The sequence below is a fragment of the Copadichromis virginalis genome, linkage group LG8, assembly GCF_057382275.1.
Source record: "Copadichromis virginalis isolate Kocher_CV1m ecotype Utaka linkage group LG8, C_Virginalis_male_GT1.1, whole genome shotgun sequence".
Taxonomy (NCBI): domain Eukaryota; kingdom Metazoa; phylum Chordata; class Actinopteri; order Cichliformes; family Cichlidae; genus Copadichromis; species Copadichromis virginalis.
Genome location: NC_140625.1, coordinates 30,089,820 through 30,116,880, shown reverse-complemented (window position 1 = coordinate 30,116,880; position 27,061 = coordinate 30,089,820). Strand labels below are relative to the sequence as shown.

Genomic DNA, 27,061 nt, shown 5'->3' with positions numbered 1-27,061 from the left:
TAATGTTAATGAGATTTTTTTTACTGCATAAATAAAGGTTATATAAAAGTCGCTGCCAAAAACTGATTGCGGCTTGTATCTTGCTACACGAATGTTGTTTGTGGCTCAAGATGACTTTATGTCATCCATAAGGGATGCATTTGACATATGTTTAACATATTATAGCCCAACAAGTTACTTATAGCACTTTAAATATGAGCAATCGCTTTTTGGCAAATACCGGAAATCCGTTTTTGGCAGACAATCACTTTTTGGCACAACACCGGTTCGAGCCCCGGCTCGGACAGTCTCAGTCATTGGGTCCTTGGGCAAGACACTTCACCCGTTGCCTACTGGTGGTGGTCAGAGGGCCCAGTGGCGCCAGTGTCCGGCAGCCTCGCCTCTGTCAGTGCGCCCCAGGGTGGCTGTGGCTACAATGTAGCTGCCATCACCAGTGTGTGAATGTGTGTGTGAATGGGTGAATGACTGGATGTGTAAAGCGCTTTGGGGTCCTTAGGGACTAGTGAAGCGCTATATAAATACAGGCCATTTACGGGGCGATCGGCGGTAGCTCGTTAACGGAGATTTGCCGTGTTGTGGCGTTAAGGTCATTTCAACGAGATTAACCTGAAAGCACTAGTGGGAACACAACGAATATGAGTGCACATTTACGCCGACATCATCCTAGTGCAAAGACAAAAACAACAAGCATGCTACTAACTTTAGCCGAGTCATTTAGACAGCTGCTAGCACATGATTCTCCTTATGCTGCTGAGAATATAGCCCAGAAGAAGCAGATAGTATAGCTTTTATTTTGGAAAGAGACATTTCTCTGTAATAAACTCTCTTTTCCAAAGATGAGTGATTCCTCAATCAGATACAGGGTTCGCAAAATCGCTAGCCCGACGTCCCGGGGCTAGCGATTTTTTTCAGACGGGCTACCAAAATCTATCTCTGCCCTGCCCGTCGGGCTATTGTAGGAAGGAAAAATATATGTCAATGCTTTTGCATTCTTTCGGAAATGTAGCTGGGTAATTATGTCATTGGCATCGGTGAGCCACTGTCAATATGTGACATATTGAAATCGCGTTTGAATTTGCGCTTGTTTTTTTGCTTTCACTTTGCAATCTTGCAAACTGTGTATAGAGAGCGACAGCAGTGATCTGTGAGTGATGATAATTTGTGCACCAATTCCTCTGACATCGTCTTATTAATCGTTAGCTTACTATGCAAACATGACAAGTGAAATCTCCCGCAGCTTAAACATGTGAGAGGTTGATCGCGCAGAGAATCGCTGAGCTTATGTGAGTGCGTGTGTAAAAGCATTTCAGTTCTGCTGAGCCAAATAAGACAGGTCAGGGTGAAGAAGTGACAGCCAAAGAAAAGCTTACCACAAAACGGAGAAGTTATGACAAATCAGACTATAAGGCAAAAAGAAAGTGCAGCTTTATGGTTTCATGGACAAAATAATTTCTGTGGCTGCGATATGACGAGCTAAATAACCAGGGCTGCACATAAGTGGTCCGCAGGTGCGCATTCGCTGTCAAAATAAAAAACACGCACAAGGGTTAGGGTTAAATTTAAAAACTGTACTTTTGAGTTAAAATATATATTTATAATTTTAATAAATGACAAATTAAAAAGGCATGAACATTTTTTTTTATCGAAAAAATATCGAACCGTGACACCAAAGTATCGAACCGAACCGAACCGTGAATTTTGTGTATCGTTGCACCCCTAGTTTCCACCCATAAACCTGCCTCCCTCCTTCTCTCGCAGGCTAATGTTATCTTAACGAGGCCATAATTTCTTGAAATTAGGCCAGGAAGTCCTGAGTGACTGCCCTGTGCTATGAAAACAAATAGGTTGTCCTGTGAGACTCAAAGAGTCATGAAAGGATTTTAAGAAGTGAAGCCACACATCCTTCAAAGCTACAGCTGTAAATACAGCAGTTTGCTGATGCAGTTTGATTCAGATTGTGTGGGGTGGACTTTCTCAAGCAAGGTCAGTGTCAGCCTCCTCCTCCTCCTGCGTCTTCTTTTCCTTTTTTCCTTTTATCCATCTAATGTCTTTCTCCCGTTCCCTTCACCTCTTCCCTTCCCAATCACTTCTCTGACCTATTTCACTGAGAGGGATGTCCAAACCTCTAAAACGCCTCTTTGCATTTGATTTGATTTGAACTTGAGTTTAGGGAAAAAATCTGGACGATGCCACAATGAGTCTGTGGTGATTCATCTCTTGGAGCTGATTGGCCAATTGTATAACTTCCTAAACAGACACAGATCTAGGTCACACAGATATTTAACCCAGATTTGAGGGGATCAAAATGTATTTCTCCCTTTTTTGTCTTTGACTGCTTCCATGTGCAGACTTGCGGGCTGTTTGCAAGATTGACAGGCTTGGATACAGAGTCAACAAAACACAGTCGCTTGGTGATTCAGCTCCTTCTTTCAGGAGCTGGAGGGCTCACTGCCTGAAAACCAGGCTACTGTTTGATGTTTGAGAACAGCACATGTAACTCCGTAAAAAATAAACCCACAAAAATACTAAAAGCGTGTTACTGGAACAGGTTAAAAATAGTTTGGTACAGCTATTAAAAGCATCCATATGTTTCATTTTCATAGTGTCAGAGACAAATCTTGCTCTTATATAAAATCAATAGCCAATAAATAAGCATTAATTACAGTTTTTAATTAAGTTACATGGACATCATGCTTTACAAACTATGTGATAATAGCAAACAGTCTCTCTTTAAATATGTCCTGACTTTGTCACACTCAGAATTAGAGGTGCAGAAGAAGAACATTTCTATCTCTACAAGTACAGTATGCAAAAATGAACCTCTAAAGCTCATTACTGTACCTCAAGGTAATCATCTGTACCTTTCTGAGGGGAAAAACATCACATATCTGCACTTTTAAGGAGCAGTGTCAGTAGATATCTTTGCTCAGCCAAATAATTTTTAAGTTCTGGCAAGTTTCATTCTGCACTTGTCTTCAATATCAGCAGCGCAGTGGGTCAGCGGCAAACACTGTCTCCTCATAGACCATCTTTGTTCTCTCTGCACCTGCTGGGATCTTTCCAGCTGCTCTGGTTTTTTCGCAGCTCGACTCAAATTTACTTACAAAACACATTTAAAGACAACTCGCTTTGACCAAAAGATAGAATGAGTCAAGAAAAAACACAATAGATAAGAAATGACTAAAATAATTGTTAGTAGCTGCTAAACATAGATGGTTGTGGGCATCACATGTTTAAGGCTGGTTCCTAAGAACAGGTCCATGCATATCTGCTTTAAAGACACTCAAGGTCATCTTCATGTGCACTTCTGGATTGTTTTCAGTGGCACTTCTATGGATCGCCCACTACATTTCCCCTGAGTGTTCTCCAAAGGACAGCTCAGGACTATACAGCAGAAGTCCACTCTGATCATCTGACCCCGGGGAATAAATTCATGGTGCACACTGCTGGTCGTGGCTGGAGACCCAGCTGTCGGCACACTGCCGCGAGCAGTGGTATCACTGCAGAGGCTGGGTTGGCTTAAATGAACAACAACAGCCATATCCATTTAAACTCTGTCATCATTTGTGAGCAGAAACTGAAGTGAAAGCTCTCCTTGTCGGGGCAATCGGGGTCGCTGACATGTGAGCATTGGTTGTTTACAGTGTGCCGGCTTCAGCGTCGCTCACTGCGCCAGTGTGGACATGGCCTCTGTTGACCTCACGGCGTGCAGTGCTGTTACCGACACCTGCAGTGCGTTTCTTTGCACATCTGACTGACTCCATTCAGTTCACTTCAAAGCTGCAGCAGCTGGCAAACCGCTAATCTGCAGCCGACCAGCCAAACTCACATCAGCACATACTGACGGTCAGCTGCAGCAGAGGCTCAGGAAAAGTCATCACAGACTCAGACTGACTCAAGCCTGGACTGGACTGATGTGAGAATGTGACAGCCTCAGACCTGAGTTGTGTCCAAGTGCGTGTATCCATAAACAGCTTCACAATAGTCTTTCTTCTTCTTTAACACTTTTTATGGCACATCTGCAGCAATCTGGACCTAGCATCGCACCTTCATTGTTTTAAGCACACATTGTACCTTTATCACGTTTTAAGACCACATTCCATCAAACAGTCTTGTTGCTTCTGGTTGAGATTAAGTGTTTTTTTGATCAGCCAAGTTCCTTTTAAAAGGGATCTTTGTTTTTTAAGTGCCCACCATGTTAGCATTAGCCAACCTCTGATAGATGATGCAGTCGGGCTGAGGGCTGTTGACATCCTCAATCCAGCTAAAGCCTAAAGCTTAGGGGTGGCTTTCACCATAGTTTGTGCTGACAGCATTTCTTCTTTTCTTAAAAAAATTGGGATTTGTGTGGATTTTTTGGGGACTGGTTCACACAAGAAAGTGATCTGTTTCCACTCTGTTTTCTTTGCCACGAGTCAACATCTTTAATGTGTCCATTCATTGCTTTTTGCACAGCTGCAGTAAAAATTGTTTGCCTGAAAAAAGTTACATCTTCATGTGGCTGTCAGTGTTTCCTTCCCTCCTTTGTTCTCTTTCCTTCTTTCGTTAGTGTCTGATTGAGTTCACCTGTCCCTCATTGCCCTTCTCTTGGTGTTTGCATTTCATCAAAATGGCTCCACAAGTTTTAGTACCTCCCAACAAAAACTCGAGAGGAGAAACATGAGGGCAGAGCAGTGGAGGCAGCAGGAGACTAACAATATAAAAGCCACACTTAGAGTCTCATTTTAAAGTAATGCCATTTAAATGCACAATAAACTGTTTCATTATGGCCGACTACCAGTGTAGAGGCTCATTTACAAATACAGTCTATTTTCTATCTATTTTGAGGTCAAAGGACAAGTTGTTTCTTGTCTTTTTTCCAAGTGAAAGCAGCGTTATCAGCAGAGCTGGTATGAACTGCAGCGAGGTGATCGCTATGAAGAATGAGGTCGGGATTCTTCATGATTCATGGAGATAAAATCTGCAGACATCTGAAATATGTGGAGGGAGTCAGCTGAGATATGATACAGTATGATCCTGAGATCAGTGACCCTGAGGACAAACAGAGATATGCCTTCACTGTCGCTCTGCTCTGTCTCGTGTAGATCTTTCCAACGGTTTGCTCAAAAGGAACTCGGCTCTGTTCACACAGCTGCTAGATGGTGGTAATGTGACGCTTCAAAGGCCCCGATTAACATCAAGGAGGTTAATGGTGGAGAAATTGATCACTTATTGGAGCAAACCACAACTAAACACCAATAAAGATGAATCACCACCTAAAAAAAGAAAAAAGTATTGTGAAAGTCTCTTTTAACTTGATCACACAGCCCGCAGCCCACCACATGGTGGGGGGAAGTGGCCTATTACAAAGATGGTGCCACAAGTTAAAGAAAGCACTTGAAATCAAACATCTCTTCTGAGAGAAACCTGGAGCACTTAAAAAGAGCCGGAGACAACAAGAAGATCCTTTTTTTAACTTCAGTGGTCAAAAACTACACGTATGGATTTACCAAAGTGGATCAAAACAGCTTTACAAAAACCATCCATCCATCCATCCATCCACCCATCCACCCATCCATCCATCCATCCATCCACCCGTCCGTCTGTCGATCCATCCATCCACCCACCCATCCATACATCCATCCACTCATTAATCCATCCATCCATCCACCCGTCCGTCTGTTCATCCATCCATCCATCCTTCCATCCATCCATCCACTCATTAATCCATCCACCCATTAAGACCTCCATCCACCCATCCATCTGTCGATCCATCCATCCATCCATCCACTCATTAAGCCCTCCATCCATCCATCCATCCATCCACCCATTAAGCCATCCATCCACCCATTAAGCCCTCCATCCATCCATCCATCCATCCATCCATCCACCCATCCATCTGTCGATCCATCCATCCATCCATCCACCCATTAAGCCCTCCATCCATCCATCCATCCATCCACCCATTAAGCCATCCATCCACCCATTAAGCCCTCCATCCATCCATCCATCCATCCATCCATCCACCCATCCATCTGTCGATCAATCAATCCATCCATCCATCCATCCATCCACCCATTAAGCCCTCCATCCATCCATCCATCCATCCATCCATCCATCCATCCATCCATCCATCCACTCATTAATCCATCCACCCATTAAGACCTCCATCCACCCATCCATCTGTCGATCAATCCATCCATCCATCCACTCATTAATCCATCCATCCACCCATTAAGCCATCCATCCACCCATCCATCTGTCGATCCATCCATCCATCCATCCATCCACCCATTAAGCCCTCCATCCACCCATCCATCTGTCGATCAATCCATCCATCCATCCATCCATCCATCCATCCATCCATCCATCCATCCACCCATTAAGCCCTCCATCCATCCATCCATCCATCCATCCATCCATCCACCCATTAAGCCCTCCATCCACCCATCCATCTGTCCATCCATCCATCCATCCAGCCATCCATCCATCCACCCATTAAGCCATCCATCCATTAACCCTTCCGCCCGCCGTCCTACCTTCCATCCATCCATCCAAAAAAATCTTTTTTTCTCATAAGTTGTAATTCTTTAGTGCATGACCACGATTTCACTTCACAGCTTCTTTAACAGCGGTACGATAACGAGACTGCATGCCACAGAGCTGAACCTGTCAGTGCAACCATGTCACTGGCTAATATTTTTGGTCACCATCTTTGGCATTACTGAGTTCACCTGTATATGTCTATGCAGTAGCTCCATGTCTCCTCACTTAAACAAAGAAAGCTCTCTCTAGTTTGTTTAATGGTCACACAAGTGAAGTTTGAATGGTGACTGGACTGTAAGCACTGTTGTTTAACAACTGCTTTTATGTCACACTGCTCTGAGGAATCATGTTTACGACACACACAGATGGCAGAGGCTGTCTGCTAACTGGCCCCGGCAGATCTGAGTTTCCAGATGTTGCAGCACCTCTGGGTTGAACCAGGAGGGGGTTATGTAAGGCGACAGTGACAGTTATGCAGGAATAGCCCCGCCTCCCCCCCCCTGATACCTCCGCATCTTCTGAGGCGCTGAGTCATTTCCTTTGTTTTCTAAGCATCAGTGGGAGCAGCAGACAGGCTGCAGCTGCTCGCATACGTGCGCTTCATATACACTGCACTCCACATCTGGATGTGGTTTAACACAGCGGCTATGGTTTGGGTCTCCTGAACCTCATGCAGTCACCACACTGAAGCTGAAAGTCTGACTAATACTAGATGATGATTGTTTGCAACATTTCAATTTTCTTATCCAGCCTCTTATCTCCTCTGTGACTGCGGTCGGCCAAAATCCACCAGATCTTTCCTCCCCTGCAGCTGCTGATTGCAGTCCCTTTCAGAATGCTCACAGTGGATTACTGTGTGTGTGTGTGTGTGTGTGTGTGTGTGTGTGTGTGTGTGTGTGTGTGACGATACAGTGACATGGTGTTTTACTCCCTTCAGGTCAGCAGAACCCCGACAGTCTTCGCTACAAGTACAACTTCATCGCTGATGTGGTGGAGAAGATCGCGCCTGCTGTCGTTCATATTGAACTGTATCGCAAGTAAGAGTGATCCAGACATCTGTAAACCTTTAAAATATGGATGGGAGCCTTTATAAAGTTCTTAATTGTCGGTTTAAGCAACGCATTGCCTCAGTGGTTGCTTGCCTGGATTTTTTCCAGGAGTTAGTTTCTTTGGCCAATGAAAAAACGCTGGGTTAACCCGGCCTGTTGTTACCGGGACAATCTCAGAGAGCAGAATTTTCTTTTTCTGGTTAAATCAATCAAAACAATCATAATGTGTTGAGTTCTTCAGGTTTTTAACTACCAGTTCTTTTCTAGAATGATCAGCATTTGTTTGGTTTTGGTAGATTCGCCACTTTTAGTCACAGTGAAATGTGATGTGAGGTTCGTGGATGCTGTCTTAATGATTTTAATGATCCTTGGACCTTTCTCAGATCATCCAATAAGCACAGTTGAATGGATTGGAGTACATTGTTCGCTGATGTTTATGTTCCAGAAACAATAAATTGAGACATTGTTGGGTCCTCTCACTGAGTCAAAGATCATTTTATTTTACAGCCAAATATCTTAAAACTAATGACACGTGTTTGTTTCTTTCCATGCTGAAGAGTAAATGTTAAAGCTACAAGCAGAACTTTAGACTTGGTTTTTCTTAAATACAGTTTAAAATACCTCTTTACACCCTTACATCAAAGCCTGCTCTTTAGTGATCGATCCATCAATTGACCATGTCCACTTGATGTTGTTTGAGATCAGAAGTCAGAGCCAAGCCTTTCGTCTCTCCCTCTCTCTTCTCAGGATGATGTTTTCCAAGCGGGAGGTTCCCGTAGCCAGCGGCTCCGGGTTCGTTGTATCAGAGGACGGACTCATCGTTACCAATGCCCATGTGGTGGCCAACAAGCACAGAGTGAAGGTATGCAAACTGTTGGAAACGTCTTCACAACATCCTATTTCACTAGCCATTATGTTATATTATGTTAAAAATGTATAGCAATGTGTTCACATCAAAATAGCTTTTGATGAAAACTAACTGGACTCACTTAAGCTACAATCCTTATCTTGTAAGATGCAGTGGCTGCACAACCTGCCATATAGTCAGGACCAATAGAGAGTAGCATCAGTGACAACATATGAGACTAAAAAAGTCAAAAACAGCATGGAAAGAACAAGCTGGGGTTGGGTGGGTTGCAAATAAGCTTGCAGACCTGCAGGCAGAATTGTGTAGCTTCATTTCGGTTGGATATGTAGGTTTGTGGATAATGGCCTGAAATCCGTCTGTGCTGGTTTAAACATCATCATCATGAGACAAGGTGGATGCTGTGGATGCATGGACTGTAAATAAAAGATGGAAGTAGCTTTTGATTCTACTGTACTAAGTGAAGCCAGTGTGAAACTGTCGTAAAGCTGTATTCTTCTTATGGGCAATTTCTTTGGCTGTAAACGATTTATAGTCTCTGGCCATTATTTTCTCGTCCTATTGAACACAACCTAATACATTTCTGTAAGTTAATCCTGTTTAATGTGGTGCCACATGGGCATGCAGGATCCCCCGGTGTCAGAGTCAGCTCCTCGGTCATCATCTGGTTACAACAAGCAACGACGCTGATGGCCGAAAATACTCACCGCTTTAAAAACAGGACTCTGTTAACAAACTGGCAACATCCTGGTGGCCTCGTCCATCTTTTATTTACAGTTTATGACCATTTTGGATCAGGACATTGAGTTCTGATCAGATCTTTTAATTTCCTCCAGGTGGAGCTGAAGAGCGGAGCCACATATGATGCCAAGATCAAAGACATCGACGAGAAGGCAGACATCGCTCTGATCAAGATCGATACACCGGTAAGCAGGCAGACGCTTGGAGAGTGAGGACGCCCCTATTTCATTTTCTTTTTGTTCTTTTTTCATCTTCACGTCAGCTCCATCTCAAAAGTTCGCAGTTGTTGGAGCAGAGAAAGCGATCCGAGCGAGTTAGCTGGAAAATTTACTTTTGCATCTCCATTTTTCCACCTTTTTTTTCTTTTGTGTATTTCTGTATTTTCTGTTTTAAAATTTAAGATAGAGTTTCTCATAATCCCTCGTTTCTTCTCACCTCTTTGCTTTCTTTCATCTCACTCGCTTTTATTTTGCAAAGCAAGCTGTTGAATTTGTGCATTTATACCCTGTTGTGAAGCATGCTTTTTGTGAACATTTATCTGAACTTCTGCCTTTGATTTTGGCTCCGAAAGATCATTCTGGGGCAAAATAAAGTGATGAGTCATGAGAGTGGGTGTGAGTGGGGCAAGTGGAGACAAACGGAGCGATTTGGTTTGGGGCGACTTTGAGTTTTTGCTTCCTCACACTCTTTGTTTTTTTCTCTGGGATGACCGGGCAGCCAGATTCAAGCCAGGAAGAGAGGTTTTTACCGACATTTATGTAATGGGACGACAGTTTTAGAATGAAAGGGTGGGTGCGTCCCATTTTGTCCAGACAGTCAGAGCTGCTACATCCTGTGCAGAAGTCTGTCCTCACACGTCAAATTCATGTATTAAAACCTTTTATGTGAAGTTTCAGATTTAATACTAAAGTGAAAACAGGACAGATGCATCTGTGTGCAGTCTGTGTTTAAAGACAGGTAGTTAAAGTCATTCATCATTAAAGCAAATGATGTCCAGCTGTACTGAGTTGCATAAAGCAAACAGAGTGTTTTATGCAACTGTGATCTGGACTGCTTTCATAAGACTGGAAACCAGAAGAGAAAAAAGCCATAAAATGCAGATACCACAAGACTCTGAGTCCGCGCACACAGGAGTTATAAAAGAATTTCTGTAGCAGTTCTAGGAGCTCCGAAAATGTGAGAAAACAGGAAATGAATTGAAGGAAATGAAGTCCAGCTGTACTTATGAAAGCAAACAGGGCGCGTTATACAAGCTCTGAGCCACACGCCGTTTTCACAATATCAAAAACACAGACTCCACGTGTTTATGCATTTGGAGATTAAATTATTATTGCACTACTAATCACCAATACCAAAGAAGAAAAGTCCACAGTAACATAAGAAACACACACCAACATAAGGAAGTTCATATTCAGGCTTTAAACCAAAACCCCCAGTTTGTGATAACAGTATCACAACATCACTTATTAAAGTCTCTGCTAAGCCGCTGAGCACACTCACATGACACCTGCTGCCTGCTCTAACCAGAGACCTGATCACAGTGTGTCCAACTCCAGGCCTCGAGGGCCAGTGTCCTGCAGGTTTTAGATCTCGCCCGGGTCAACACACCTGAATCAAATGATTAGTTCATTCCCAGGCCTCTGAGGAGGTCATTTAACTATATGAATCAGCTGTGTTGGATTAAGGACACATCTAAAACGTGCAGGACACCGTCCCCAAGCCTGGAGTTGCCGACCCCTGCCTTATCAGGTGAGGATGGTAACATGGTGAAATTTTTTTCCAAAGAACAAAAAAAACCACAACGCTTTTGCAAATAAGACGAGGTTCTTAAACATTTTGAGCTGGAGTTAATTCATTTTATCACATGTGTGCTGTGTGGTGCTGTTTATTTCTAACACACTGGGAGCTCAGAAACTTTAAACATTAAAGCTTAATGCCCGACAGCCTGATAAAGGAGATAAACAGCACTAAACAGACACTGTGATTGAGAGTATACAGCAGGGTATACTCTCCCGGTCCGCGGGAGATCTAAAACCTGCAGGGCCGGTGTCCCTGCAGGTTTTAGATCTCACCCTGGGTCAACACACCTGAATCACATGATTAGTTCTTTAACAGGCCTCTGGAGAACTTCAAGACATGTTGAGAAGGTAATTTATCCATTTAAATCAGCTGTGATGGATCAAGGACACACCTAAAACCTGCAGGGACACCGGCCCTCGTGGACTGGGATTGGGGACCCCTGGTATACAGTATATACACACTGAGGTCTAACTGACAATTAGACACAGGTGAAGACAATCAAGAGGAAGCCAAAGACGACAAGATTGTTGCAAAACCCTGGAATGGGACTTTACATCCTCAGGCCGTGGGTTTGAAATCACTTGTAGAGCTGAAACAATGTGAACCATTCCATCGACTTCTTTCTTGTAGTCAAAGCAAATCAATCTGCATGTAAAGTCCAAAACAAACTCTGGCACACGGTCTCTGCTCTGTGGTCTGTTAGACGTTTAGACCTCCAAAGGTCAGGTGCGTGCAGGAAGTTTCAGGAAGCTTTAAACACGAGTACGACTGGGACCCTGAAACTGATGGTGCAGCTGACTTTACGATGAGCGAACAGGAAGTGCAGAAACTGCAAACTCATTTCCAGATTTGAGGGCTGCTGAATGTGACACGATTTAGAGCTTAACCACGAAATTTCGTGAAATTAAGCAGGGTAGTGTAAAGCCTTATGAGTACTCAGAGGTTTCACCAGTTTATTCTGGCGTTTCAGCTTTGCAGCTTTCAGAGTGAGACATGATTGGACTTTATTCCCAGAAAAAAGCCTGAATCCAGTTACGTGTTCCAGTTCTTCACACTTACGTGATAAAGCTCCGCACAGAGACACCATCGCCGTAGGATGTGACGTCACGTTTTGCCCGTCAGAAGGAGACGGTGGTGGTTTCAAGTGGCGTGTTTGGCCGTCGGCAGGGTGTGTGTCTCTGTGTGCGCACTCTGTGTGAAGATGCACAAACTCACGGGGTTTAGGAACATCACATAATTTGCAGCACTGTTTCAGCAAAGGTGACTAGAAGCACGTGTGTGTATTCATGTCTTTGTGGGGACCAAAATCCTGGTCCCAACAAGTTTGAAGGCATTTTTGAGATGTGGTTTTAGTGACAGGGTTACAATTAAGTTATGGTGAGGTTTAGGGTAATGGGCTAGGGAAAGCATTATGTGAATCAGATGTTCCCTGTGTGTGTGTGATTCGGGCAGTGAGTGGTCGTGTCTTTGAGCGAGCGGGGTTCGTGTCCAGTGAAGCAGTGAGCTGGAAATGAACATCAGAGGCTTTATCAGCTTGTTTTTACTGATAAATCTGATCAGAAAAATATCGAGTAGCGTGCAGAAGAATCCAGAAACGTTCAGGTTTCAGCTCAGTGGAGACAGATTTGCATTTGAATCTTAAGTTTATATAGTTTTATAAGAATCTGTGTTGCCTCTCAGGTATGCATCATGGAAGCATGTGCAGACAGGAGCTACTGGGTGTTGTTTTTAATGAAGCCTCGCGGTGATATTCCACCTCAGTCCAACACTGATCATTTTCCCTGACACGTGCCCACAAGCAGCTTACGGGAAATGATCAGCTTTAACAGTCCAGGACGTCTGAAGGCCGAAGGCAGATTTGATCTGTTCTGTTAATAACACGGCACCAACAGCGCCACTGTAAACACTCCAAGCTTAGCATATAAGATACATCAGATGAAGTGGTGATAATAAGGAGTTAATGTGAGAGAGGGAGAGAGATCATTTTAGGGTTACAGAGATCTGCCGGAATTCTGCTGACACCATTGCTTCATGTCATTAATTACGAGGTTTGAATTCTCTGGTGTTATTTTTCCTTCACAGGCTTTATCCCCTCGGTGAATTCCTCAAAAAGTTGGCAAATCTCTGCTCTGTTTGTTTAATTCAACAGTTGAAAGGTCTGTCTGTGCCCTGCATGAAAGACAAGAGAGAGTGAGAGATGAGAGGAGCGAGAGACAAAAGGAGAACACAAGGAAAAGATGATGTTTTATTTGTTTTACATGTTCGTGAGATGTCAGGGCGCTGAGACAAACTGGGTCAAACTGCTCCATATTTATACTTCAGCTACACTTTTCATACTGTGACATGTTGTATTAACCTTTATCAGAGTAAGAGGCAGGGTGGTCTCAGTCAGGAGCGGTCTTACAAAGGACTTCTTCCTGCCCACCATCACCATGCGCTGCTGATCGGGGCTTGTCTAATTGTTGGGCTTCTCTAATGTTGGAAGGTCTTTACTTATTTAAATTCTCTGGTCCATTTCTTCATACACAACAACAATAGTTTTCTTAACAGGGACTGATTCTGCTCATGTCCAGCTTACTTTTGCTCATGACTCCACTACAGTAGCTTTGCATGATTCACAGTTTGAAATAATCCTTCTTTATCTAGCAGCCGCTCATTCGTATTCTGCTTATTTTAGATGTCTTTGACTTCAGTCCACTTTCCTCTGATTGGTTGCCCCTCATAAGCAGAAAGTTTGAACAGCTGGTGGGTGGGACTGATGTGCCTGAGATGACCATGTTTGCCAACAGTAGAAAAACTGTGAAGTTTAGTCAAAGGAGCTTGCAAAGAAAAGCGTCTGGACTTCTTCAAGTTGCTTGAAGACGTTTCACCTCTCATCCGAGAAGCTTCTTCAGTTCTAAGGTCAAATGGTGGGGAGTCCCAGATTTAAACCTAGTGGGAGTTTCCCCCCCACAGAGGGACAAAAGGACCCCCTGATGGGGGTCCAGGGGGTCTGAGAACCTTCACAGACATATGTGAAGTTTAGTGTTTTGAGGAGTTTGAACTTCTGGGTTACAGGAATTACTTTTGGAAACTTTGTCCATCCACCACTGTTGCAGAAGATTTCCGTCATTTCTGACAGAAAATGAGGAAAAACAGAGCAGATCCTCCTCAAAGACTGAGCAACACACGAAAAGCAGAGGAAGCAGTGACGGATAATGAAAAGGAGAGGGCTGATGATGACAGCAGAGGATTAAAGGGATGAACCGAACCGCTGCTGTCTTGCTTGTTGTGGTTCGTCTCGCTCTCCGCTGTGTCGCTGTCTCTTAAATTAATACCGACCCTGGCCCGTTGACTTTGTAATCTCAGCCCGGACAGCGCGCCGTCATCCTAAAAACCACAGAGGGGTGAACACGGTCATTTTCCTGGTGGGCGGAGCTCGGTGGGCGGTGCGTTGGATGGTGGCTTCAGATGTTTCGAGCTGTTTGTGGTTTAAAGGTCTGATTAGAACAGCTGAACGAATCCTTTCATAACCTGACTCACATTGTTTATGTCTGTATATGTTTGACAGCGAGTGCGTTAGCGTGTGTGTTTGTTTATGGGGACCTCATTGGAATAATGCCCACAGATTCCTGTTGGGATTCATTATTTTAGCATTCTGTTGTTTACGTTTTCAGGTATTTGGGTCGCCGGTTTAAATGCACGTTAGTTTCAAGCAACAAAGAAAAGGAAATAAGTGAACAACTACACTGAATTTTTCTGCTGCCACCTTGTGGTGTTCACTGCATTTTGCAGAGAGCTTTTACAAAATGTACCTTTAAAGCATAAATACTGAGAAGTTTAAATATCAGGTTGTGTTGAGAAATCCAGTCGTCACTTTGTTTATTCCTATTTCAGTCACGTCAGCTGTCGAGATGATCCCACACTGACGTCTGCTGTCAATCAGATCCTTTGACCACACTTTTCCAACTTTTCCATTAATTTTTGCAAGATCAGCTCCACTGGCTGAGATGCAAACAATGGCAGAGCTTCCTGTTTTACAGTTGGCTGTAGACACTGTTGTACCTCTCTCGTGGCCTCTGTGATGATTTGAACCAAAAACATCACATTTGGATTCATAACTGCATCAGACCCGTTCCCCATTTCTCCCTGTTTGCCTTCCTTGTGAATAGCTTCCTGACAGACGCCCCTCCCTGAGGTCACTCTGATCAGACTTCAGTGAACAGCAGATCGATCAGCGGGAGCTCCAGATGTGTCAGGTCTTTGCTGTTTTTTTCTTATTTCTTAACGTCGTGACATTCAGATACTGTTCATCTGCTGTACATTTTTCTTCCAGGCCTGACAATTCTTCTTTTGTCCTCACTCGTCCAGTTTAGTCAACTTTTTTTAAGAGCACGCTGCACCCTGTGCCAAGAAATGCTACATTTTTGGCTAATAGCACTTTGTGAATCACCTTCTTGGCACCCAAATACAACTTAACGGTGTTATGTCTGGCATTTTTCATAGATTCAACTAAAAAGAATGTGAAAAGGGTGTGCTCTTGCATTCATATGAAATGCATTCATACAAAAGCACAATAACAGTTTTACAATACAAATACTGTGAACATTAACAAATAATAGAGTAAAACAACATCTGTAACAGTGAATGATATTTTTACATGTGCTACTAAGAATTTTTTAATGATTTAAATAATTTGATTTGTGCAAAATTTGGTATTTTATAGAATTTATACACTTTTCAAGCTCATTTCAAGCACTGTGTGCCTTCACTGATCTGGGTGAGCAGGGAGACTGACATAAAGAACAGATTTCGATCTCACATTTGGCTTCTGTTTCAGGTTTCACTTTTTTTTTTGTTTCCTCACCTGCCAGCATCCACGGGCCCGGGCAGCAGTCATGTACAAATGTGTCGATCATACCTGTGCTTTCGGGCAAGCTTTCACTGCACGCCCGGTTTCTGCTCGAGCTGAGATGCCTCCACATCTGTCACATCTGCTTCCATCCTTTCTGTTTTTCATCTACCCTTCATTCCTTTCTGCCCTCCTTCTCACCTTGTCCCTCCTTCACTCTCTCCCTTCAGAGTTTTTCTGTGTCACTCTCTCGCTTACAAAACCTTAAGCAAAAGTGGGTCAGAGCCTTCAGGCTTGTTACTTAACGGAGGAAATTGGCAACACATGTGTCTGTCAGCAGCAAAACAAACCACACACACACACTTACAGAGAAACAGACATTTGTCATGCTTGGTGGAGTGTGGTGTTGATAAAAGTTGGGTCCGAACATCATGACTGCTTTATGTCTCAGTTTTTCTGTTCCACGTCATCCATGTGGGGCTGAAGTAGGTTAGTAGGACGGCGTGAAGTGGGCCAGCGGGCAGTTCACGGAGGGTTGGCCTCCAGACTGCTGCGGGCTGGAGCCAAAGGTTCTTAGGATTTTAAATGCATTGAAGAAGGTGGGAATTGAACACCGAGTCAATGAACAACATGAAGCTACACTGTCTTTAATAGCCAATTTTAAAGTTTGGATTTTTTATTCGTTATAAATCTATAAATATTTTTATAGGCAGAAAAATTATGTTTTCAGGTACCTTGTGACCCAGTGATGTCCCTCTTCTCCAGCAGAATATCGGCCTTGCAGTTTGATGGTGAGGTTTGGGTTGTTTTACGGTTAGATTTCGGCTCGGATGTGCTACAGGAGCACCACACAAGCACAAGAGGTCTCTGCTGTGATATTTGCAGAGGACAGCAGTTTGTCAGATAAGGTTAAACCCAGATTCCACTTGGCATCACCACAGTGCTGACATGCCTTCGCCTCAGAAGACAAATTCTCGGTAAAACCCGTGTTGAGCTTTAGGTGATATCAGCATATCTGAAAACCAACTGCATGCCTCTAGATAAGAATTATGTGCATGGAAGGAAGAGGAGTTCGCCCAGGAATGAAGCTTGTGGCGTCAGTCTGCAAGGCTGTATGGCTCTCCATATCAGATAAACTGTATATAAGAGGGATGTAGTCTCTAATGATGACCTTCATGTAAAAAATAAACTTTAAGGATGGAGAAGGTGAGAAGTTCAGGGGGGGAAATGCTCTGGGTGGTCAGTGTGAGTCAAGCAGTTGGAACTGGGTTCAAATCAGTCGTTCTTTTGGACATTAAGTCATCGCCTGTCGAGATCAGCCCAGCATCTCCTCTGGGGGAGTGTGAGCAGTGTTTGCAGCAGTGCGACTCTGTGCATGAGATGCCAACATTGTGTTGCAGTTTTTGAACAGCGAGTATACCAAAGATGGAAGGAGACCACCCTTTTTTGCCTTTTATGAATATGAAGAAATTCACAGTGTAAGGAGGCGGTGTCTCACGTATTAGTCTTGTAACCATCCATCCATCCATTCGCTTCCGCTTATCCTTTTCAGGGTCGCGGGGGGCGCTGGAGCCTATCCCAGCTGTCGTAGGGCGAGAGGCGGGGTACACCCTGGACAGGTCGCCAGTCTGTCGCAGGACTAACACACAGGGACAGACAACCATTCACTCCCGCATTCACACCTAGTGACAATTTGGATTATCCAATTAACCTATCCCCACAAGCTGCATGTCTTTGGACGGTGGGAGGAAGCCGGAGTACCCGGAGAGAACCCACGCAAACACGGGGAGAACATGCAAACTCGTCTTGTAACATTAAGGTCAAACATCTAAGTGTCATTTTCCTTGTTTCATTGTGTTTTCCTCAATGAAACTTTAAGGTCCTGAACTTTAAGCTTCCCTGAGATGTTGTGATTTGGCACAATGGACATAAAAGTGAATTGAATATTTAGCCTTAGTGTGTGTGTGTGTGTGTGTGTGTGTGTGTGTGTGTGTGTGTGTGTGTGTGTGTGTGTGTGCGTGCGCTCAGTCTGAATGTTTCCTGGATTTAATGAAAAGACCAACAGAGGAGGAGGAGAGAGCGACACTGAGTAAGTCGGGGAGTAATAAGAATCTATTAAAGTGCATTTAAACAAATTATTACTCATAAAAGTCCAAACAGTTCACTTTCACTGGCAAAATAAACTTTGCATTTCCAGTAGGAGAAAGGTGCACTCAGCTTTTCTTTTGCTAAACTGCAGTAACCTCATTAACGCAATACTGTTGAACATTAGGTCATAACTGTTGTTTTGTCATAGTCTGATGCTCGGTTTGGTTTTGTAAGGTTTACATCAATTTGCAACACAGGAATATACAATAACTGCCTTTAAGGATTATAACTGTTAACTGGCAAACCTCCTTAAAAGATATATTAGAGAATAAGAGAATCATCTAACGTTTTTACACATGTCAGATGTATTAAGGTGAATAAGGTGAACTTTGCAGGCATGATGTACCAGAATGACAGCTACAGAGAACTACTGAATGAACCTCAGTCCTCAACTGTAGGGCTGAATAACTAAATACTTGTTACAGTTTGAGGTTTAACTGGAAGAGAGCGGTGATCCTCAGGGGCAATGAGGCTGCACGACTGAAATGGTGATTTGTATTTAAGAGTTTGGGTTTTGGGGTTAAGAGGAGGCTTCGTCGGAGTGAGAGAGCTGAGTCAGCTGTCCACAGGAAACGCACGTCTGTCTCCACAGGCCTAAAGAGAATAAACTGCTGTTTACGTGTGTGTGTGTGTGTGTGTGTGTGTGTGTGTGTGTGTGTGTGTGGTAACTGGGCTGCTGTTCCTTCGATCATGGTGCACCATCAAGGTTTTTCCCACATGGAGGCGTTTGTCATGTTCAGCAGCGTTGAAGTGAAACTGTTTACTTCTTGTTAAATGGGGTCAGTCGTAGTCATTTCTGATAATCCAACGACTAGAGAAAGAAAATGGAAAATGCAGGTTTCTGTCAAACAAAGAAAGACACTCAGTGATTTTTACAGTAAGAGGATCAGAGCTGTCACCCTTCTGAGCCAGGAAAACCTCGGATCATTTGTTTCACTTTCTGTTTTCTTTGCCCAATTTAGAAGAAAGACATGTAAAAGAAGACTTTAAACAAATCTAATGTAGCTTTGTGCACCAAGACCAGCACAGAAATAACCTCTTCCTTCTGTTCGATCAGCTGATTCGCATGTGTGGTGTCTCACTCTGTGTCCTGTCCGTCTCTTCTCTTTGTTGCAACAGATGAAGCTGCCGGTGCTGCTGCTCGGTCGCTCGGCAGACCTTCGTCCCGGTGAGTTTGTGGTCGCGATAGGCAGCCCGTTCTCCCTGCAGAACACCGTCACCACCGGCATCGTCAGCACCACCCAAAGGGGAGGCAAAGAACTTGGCCTGCGCAACTCAGACATGGATTACATCCAGACTGATGCCATCATCAATGTAAGGGAAGGGACAAAGTGTGTGGGTCTTATCAAGTCTGAAAAACACCTCTAATAATTCAAATTTAAGTGTTAGAATAATTTCAAAAAGGGAGACATATTTATATACTATACATGTAAGGAAGAAATTAACTGTTACCAGTGCCGAAGTGCCTAAAATCATGCATTCCACCTGAGGGCCACCAGATGGCGATAGTTGCAAAGGATCTCTGGTCCTATAGAAGTCTATGGGAAAATGGCACGTTAGCCTAACCTCTGTATACAGTTACTGCTAACTTTATGAGCTCGGTCATTCATTGGGTCATGCTGTCATACAGTCTTGGTCATACCATGTTTCAGAGTGAGGGATCATCTGTGATATGGTTTCACATTTTGACCCGCCCCTCTCGTCACATGATGGCCACAGTAAAAGAAACACTAGTCCTGAGGCTTCACAGCTCTTCAGAAACGGCGGATAATGTTGCCTCAAGTGGCCACTAGTGGAAGTGCACTTTCCAAAGCTTCTATGTTTTCGTCATTTTTTCAGCCATGGAGGTCGCTCTTAACTCTTTCCCCCATAAAGACGATATATGAAGACCTCCCCTGCGCCCTTAATGATGAATTTTGACACCTCAATATGTGTCAACAAGGATGCATTTTGATAACCATTGCAATAGGAGGGTTGCTGGATAGGAAGAGGCCACCCTCAGCATCCTCCGATGCACACCCGGTCGTTTTGTTCTATGAGCAGGTCTGAAATATGACAGAAACCGCTCAGCTCAGAAAAAGAGCTGCAAAAGTTTCTCCTAGTAAGCTTTCAATGGGTAAAGCATTAAATAATTGTTTTAATAATATTCACTGAATTCACGTTAACTGTTTGCTTGTTTGTTTTCTTGCAGTACGGCAACTCTGGAGGACCACTAGTCAATCTGGTAAGTGAAGGAGAAAAAGTGAGATGACCTGTTTGAGCTGTATCCGTATCATTAAGAATGATATCTGTGAAGCAGAAACTGAGCTCTGCCTTTACTTGGACCACATCCACGTGTTGCAAAACGGAGAAATACATAACCTCATATAAATAAAGACCAAGAAGCATAAAGTCCTTATTAAGAAAGGTAAATAAAGAGTTTAGGTAACGCTTGGCGCAGGGTCCCGGTCCACAGCTGACTCTGATTAGAAGCTTGTTTTCAGTCAGCCACAGAAAAAAAAGAGGCGTCAGATTGGCTGTTTCACAAGCTTCATGTGGGACTCTGGCTTTTACTGAGAAACGCTGGCAAATCAAAGTTTGTTCCTGTGTGTGTGCTGCAGGATGGGGAGGTGATCGGCATCAACACTCTGAAGGTCACAGCAGGAATCTCCTTTGCCATCCCCTCGGACAAGATCAGACAGTTCCTGGCAGAGTCACACGACAGACAAGCTAAAGGTTTGTAGCAGTGTTATCACGGAGCTGATGTCAGAGAGACGGAGCAGACGAGGCCAAAGAGAGCAAGACAACGTGGCACAAGTCTCACATGCTCGAACACTCACACAAAGCTGTGCGTTTAAAAAATGGATCCAGACATAATTTACAAAAAGTAGACAAATGTCTCTTTAAGTTATAGAGAAAGACCCGTGCAGTTTAAAAGGCAATAAAAGCTCAACACAGATGAACAGAAATTCCTAACTGCTGTGAGCATGCAGTAACATTAAGTTATATTAGGAATATTGAGGTCATTCCTTATCAAAATAAACATTCACACCTCAAATCAGATTTTTTAAAACTACATTTTCAGCTCAGATTTACAAGGAAACACTTCTTCATGAACTAAAGTTTTGTCATGTGATATAAGGGTTAAGGTTTCTCTCAGTTTTTCCGCTGCAGTAATCACTCATTACTTCTAAATTGAATCCAAGTTTATTTAAATGGCATCAAATCACAGCAGTTCTGTCATCATTTGGTGAGAGCGTGTGGACGTCCATGTGCCTGCGTGTTTTTTGTGGCTGCTCAAGCTTGTCCGTGAAGAATTTTCATTACAATGCACAAGCACACACAACACGCCCCCACGAGCAAGCATTAGCTGACAGTGGGAAGGACAAACTGCCTTTTAACAGGAAGAAAGTAGAACCAGGCTCAGTATTTAAGAGGCGAGAGGAAAGAGACAATAAACAGGAGAGTATCGGGAACCACAGCTAGAGGATGAGCCTAGGATTAAATGTGGGTAAAAGGAGACCATGTGTTATAACTTATTTTGACGCCCACCTATCCCAGGTGGAGATGAGAGCCCTGAAAGTTTTCTCCAGTAAATGCCCAGAGAGCATCAACACTTATTGTTATCGCTCTAAGAGACAATTTTTTTACAATTTAGCTTTGAAATTACAAACAAAACCCAGATTTTGTCTCTTTAGATTGAAATACCTAAACTGGATCTAAAATTGACTTAAATACAGTTTTTAAATAAAGCTTAAAATCTGTTTTTCCAGTCCAGAAAGTTTCATGTGGAGCTCTGTGGATTTTAGCTGCTTCGCCCGGTTAAATAAATCTCGGTTTATTTTCCTCCTTGATGAAGTTTGTTTGTTTCGGTAATCATGCTCGGGTGCAGACCAAAACAACTGCACTGAGACCCTTTCAGCTAAACGTAACTCCAGAGTGGTTCGCTCATGGCCAGAACATGATGTGACCAAACTGTCAGCAGATTTGAGATTTGAACCCAAACCACAGCACCTTTATTTCTCTCACCCCAGACTGATTTAGCCAATAAGAAGACTGATGGTGGTTTCCAGTGATGCATTTTTTGGTTTTTTGGTTGCTTCCAGTTTTTCTGTTTGAAATGAAACCAAATCAAGAGAAAAAGCCACACATTTACAGACTCATGAACTGACTCTGACCAGAGTAAACAAGCTCCAGGCTTGTGCCACACCCACCTCCAGTACTCGTACCTGTACCTGAAACTCTGAGACGTTTGCATGGCTACGTTACGTTACGGTACTGTAGCTAAAACGCAAAGATAGATTTCAAAGCTGCCTGTTAAACATTTCACACTTCACTTTAGACTTGTTGATTTTAAAACTAGATAAACGTGATAGAAGAGGATGATGATGTTGACCATAACATGGACATAAAGGGTATTTTTGTTGTTATGTTCTGCAGGTAAAACACCACAGAAGAAGAAATACATCGGCGTCAGAATGATGAGTCTCACTTCATCGTAAGTCCCAGCTTCCCTCACCTCTACTTCTGACATCCACAGAAAAATCATCTAAACTGCATTTAAACAGGATTAAATTGTAAGATTATTTAATGTGTTGATTTCTGTGAGAGCAGCCTGGAAAATCTAAATCCCGACTCAGTGTGTTGTTGACGCTCCCTGGATCCCTAAAATGGATGTTTCTCAATCCTGACTTTCATACATAATCAGGGCGGTGATCATATCGACAGGGTGACGTTAGCTTTCGATACCCGCTGCCAAATGATCGCTTTAAGCAGGAATGTAAGCCGGGCCAGGCCGCGTTCACAGCCTTCGGGTCAGAGTACCCGCCTAAGCTGGCCCAGAGTCACAGCAGGAAACTCCCCAAATCACCAAAACAACCCTCACTTTATGACAGCTTGTTAATTTTAAACATGCCTCAGGTACTTTTAAAATGATCTGCCATCACATTTACGCTTTTCAAGTTTCACCCTCCATCCAAGTACCAACTTTTCTACATTTCACAACACTGCGCAAGAAGCCAAGATAATAGGTAACCTCCTCGAGTGATCATCAGTCAGCTTTATTCATGTCAAACCTATCGTGTGGTGATGCACTGTCAAGCCTGCTGCAAGTGAAAACATGCTGCTGCTGCACATTGGGACACGGTTGGCTGATGTATATCAGTCCTTATGTTGGAGCTTCCTTAAATAAAACAGCCAGAAAAAACACAAAAGCTGAAATTTATCAATATTCATAAAAGGCTGAGTGCAAAACTCCAACGAGCACACTTGAGAGTGTAAAAGAAGGTTTGAGAAAGGGAAGGGATATACACTCACCTGTCACTTTGTTGGGGACACCTGCTTAACTCCTTCTTAATGCAAATATACAGTCAGCCAGTCGTAACAGCAGCTCCGTGCATTTAGGTGTTTGCACATGGTCAGTATGACCTGCTGAAGCTCAAACTGAGCATCACAATGGGGAAGAAAGGTGATTTCAGAGACCTTGATCATGGCGTGGATGCTGGTCTGAATAATTCAGATTGTCACAACCATCTCCATGTTTACAGAGAATGGTCTGAAAACGGACGATGTCCATCCCAGTGTAACCACAGTGGACCATCTTCTGATGGTTGCTTCCAGCAGGAGAAAGCACCTTGTCACAAAGACTCAAATGGCCACCACAGCCACCTAAACTTAATCCTGTAGTAGATCCTCATGATTTGGTGGAAAGGAAGCTTCACATCATGGATGTGCATCTGCAGCAGCTAAATGATGCTGTCGTGTCAATAGGGACCAAAATCTTTCAGCACCTTGATGAAGCTTCGGCACAAAGAGCAGTTCTGAAGGCAAAAAAGAGTGCTAGCAAAGTGCAGCTAATAAACGGGATCCAGGCAAGAGCAGGAGGTCAGTAACATCAGGGGAAAACAATCAATCAGTGACTCACTGGGATATAATCCAATCAGAACAAGGCCCCAAACCTCCACAGAATCACTCAAAAAGAATGAAAAGAAGAATCAAAACTCATAATTACCCATAAACTCAAATACAACCATACTGATTTTAAGTATTAAAAGAACTTGGTGTGAAGTAACGGCTCTGAACACACAACAATTAGAAAACACCTCCCAGGTTTGAGACCATTTCTTGTGAAAGACATTTTCAGAGGGATTAATGCTCTCAACATGGCTCCAGGGTGGAATATGCTGTTTTAGTGATAATGCAGTGTGAAGCACAGATGCCATTCTGACTGCTGTGAATCAGGACTTGCAACACAAATGTTATTATGACTGAGAAGATAAAACGCTACACAACACTTCTGCTGGTTTGGAGCACCATTTAACCGGCTGGAGACGCCAAATGTCCATTCGCCGATCAGCATAATGAGAAAAATGCTGCATGTGTCATATTTTGCAGCATCTTCATCATATTTGGGGCAGTTAATCTCTTTTATTTTTGCTTACAAACCACAGAATACTTGACGGAGCCTTGGGCACTTCAGAATAAAATACTCTTTCTGACAGGCCTTAATTATGCTGACAGTCAGCGTGGTTCAGGCACCACACACATTTAAATCTGGGCCTGTCATTTCAGACATTTTGCTCCAGAAAGGTGGTGAACACAGTGACTGCATGATGCAGGTCATAGTTCATCACCGTCGGCTTTGTTGAAGATGCAGCTTCTCAGAGTTTGCCCTGTCCTCAGGATGTCACTTCTAATCTGAGTGAAGTTTTAGAGCCCAGAATAAATCAAATGCATCAGAATGACGTGCTGAAAACATTCGGTGCAGAAGCTCATGTTCTCACTGGTTTTCTCCTCTTTTCTCAGGCTGGCCAAGGAGCTGAAGGAGCGGCAGTCAGACTTCCCAGATGTCACTTCTGGGGCGTACGTCATTGAAGTCATCAGCAGAACTCCAGCTGAGGCGTGAGTGTTTCATTTCACCCAGTTCACTGTCTACTAAGTTCACATCGGGGCATAAAAGTTCAGGATATGGACAGGATAGCTCTCTGTCCAGAGAGTTTTATTTCCAAGGCACAAGTGGCACATTTGGCATCGGAGGGGTTCTGGTATGTTAAAGCAGGTACAAGAGTGCACGCTGGGTGGTTACAAACATGCTTCTGCAGACGGTTTTTGCTACTCAAGCATGCTGAAAGCAAACCGCAGCGGCCCACCTGAGGAAACAGCAGGCAGAGTTTGTTTTCTTGTTGTCTGCTTGGTTCATGCAGAACATAGACGGCACTCAGGAGGAGCCTCTGATCGTGCTGACTGCGGGGTATGGAGAGTTCACCTCTGATTTTAAAGCTGCTGTTTTCCTTTTTGGAAACATCCTGGAAGCCAGCAGCAAAACAGAAAAACGAGTGTTTCCCACCCAGAGCGTCCAGCTTGCTCTGGCAGGGAGGACAAACTGCTTCAGTCATAGCTGCGCAGATCTGGGTTTCTCTTTGGCATCGCTTCAGCTCTGAAAGTAGAGCCTCTGTGTTTAACTGTCACTTTGCAGGCATCCGAACCACCTCAACTAGCCTCCTTTTGGTGTGGAGGACTAGGTGCTCTACTTTCAGCTCCTCGCAAATAAGTGAGCTCCCCACCTTTTCTCTAGGCTGACTTCAGACCCCTTTAGAGGATGTAGAGGAAGCTCATTTCCACTACTGTCAGTCTCATATTTTCAGTCACTACCACAGCTAATAATCTCTATGAGAGCAGAAACACAGATACACGGTTTCAGTGTCATTTCCATCTGTACATTTTTATTCTTGGACTCTACTACAGCAGCTTTGTATGATTTGCAGTACAAAATAATCCTTCTTTGTATTACACTGGATCTTGTGCAGCCCTTCAGTTCATCCTTTCCCTGGAATATGGAGGTGTGTGTCAGGAATGCCTTTTTATTCTTGGTAGTCCAGAATAACTCGTCTTTTCTTTTCATTCTTTGTAACAGAGCCGGCCTGAAGGAGAGTGATGTCATCATCAGCATCAACGGCGAACGAATCACCTCTGCCAGCGACGTCAGCGCTGCCATAAAGCGGGACGACACGCTTCGAATGGTGGTGAGGCGAGGCAACGAGGATGCCATCCTCACCATCATCCCCGAGGAGGTCGACCCTTGACCTCTCAGCTGACTGAGCTACCATTCAACACAACACCTTAACCGCTCACGCGATCTCGAGCTGGCTCTCAGTGTTTTTCAGCCAATCATGAACACTTAAAAAAAGAACAAATATGTTAGGGTGTGTCTGGGGCCACACCTAGAATTTGTAATTATTAGTACTGCTACTCGTCTTTCATTTTTATAATGCTGACACACCTTCGGAGGTTCGTCACTCTGGGATCTGATGCTTCACCCCTGTCATTGTACGGCTCATATTAGCTCTCATCTTTCCTCTTTTCCATCCTCACAGACCTTTTATATCCTACTAACACCATCTGTCGCTACAAAGAGGTTACTGCAGGTTTCCGTAGTATCACTGTGTACTGTATGTTCTCCATGGGATATTTTTAATAGTGTTTTTTTTCAGTATGTGTTTGATGACAATGTTTTCAAAAAAGGGAATAAAATTATTTTTAAAAAAGTCTCTTTATTAATAATCATGATTTTCTATATTTATATTTTCCTATATTTACCCAACATTTGTACAAATATTCACTACAAATGGTGCATCGAGGGAAACCGCTGACATTAGTCACAGCCAATCTCAATAAGAACGCCAGGCTTTGAAATTTGTGTAACATTTTTGCTTTTTCTCACATTTTAACTGTTCCTGAACTCCGAGGAGTCCCCGAGTATTCCTCTTCCTCTTAGGCTACGTTCACACTGCAGGCGAAAGCGCATCAAATCCGATTTTTTGGACCCTATGCGACCCATATCCGATCATGGTATGACAGTGTGAACGGCACAAATCCGATATTTTCAAATCCGATCTGGGTCACTTTCGTATGTGGTCCTGAATCCGATACATATCAGATGTTTTAGAAAGCGACTGCTGTTTGAACGGTCATGTCGCATTAAATCCGTCTTTTACGTCACTGACACAAGACAGACACCAATTATCAGCTCCGGAGAAGACATCGTGAACGCTTCCTGGCCATCCAGTGTAGAGGTCACTGAAACTGTTGGGAAGACAACGTTGGGGAAACGTGAACATTTTATTT

General features: G+C 43.5%; 1 protein-coding gene across 1 annotated transcript in view; it reads left to right on the top strand.

The window, feature by feature from the left end:
- Positions 1-26,484, top strand: part of htra1b (HtrA serine peptidase 1b) — a 29,700-nt gene extending 3,216 nt beyond the window's left edge. The window contains exons 2-10 of the mRNA XM_085467057.1: positions 7,463-7,562; positions 8,322-8,436; positions 9,276-9,365; positions 19,079-19,273; positions 20,151-20,183; positions 20,560-20,674; positions 22,379-22,436; positions 24,743-24,838; positions 25,851-26,484. Coding sequence (XP_085323183.1) covers positions 7,463-7,562; positions 8,322-8,436; positions 9,276-9,365; positions 19,079-19,273; positions 20,151-20,183; positions 20,560-20,674; positions 22,379-22,436; positions 24,743-24,838; positions 25,851-26,019 — 971 coding nt within the window. The 3' untranslated portion in view covers positions 26,020-26,484. The remainder of the gene's footprint in view (positions 1-7,462; positions 7,563-8,321; positions 8,437-9,275; positions 9,366-19,078; positions 19,274-20,150; positions 20,184-20,559; positions 20,675-22,378; positions 22,437-24,742; positions 24,839-25,850) is intronic.
- The last annotated feature ends 577 nt before the right edge of the window (positions 26,485-27,061 follow it).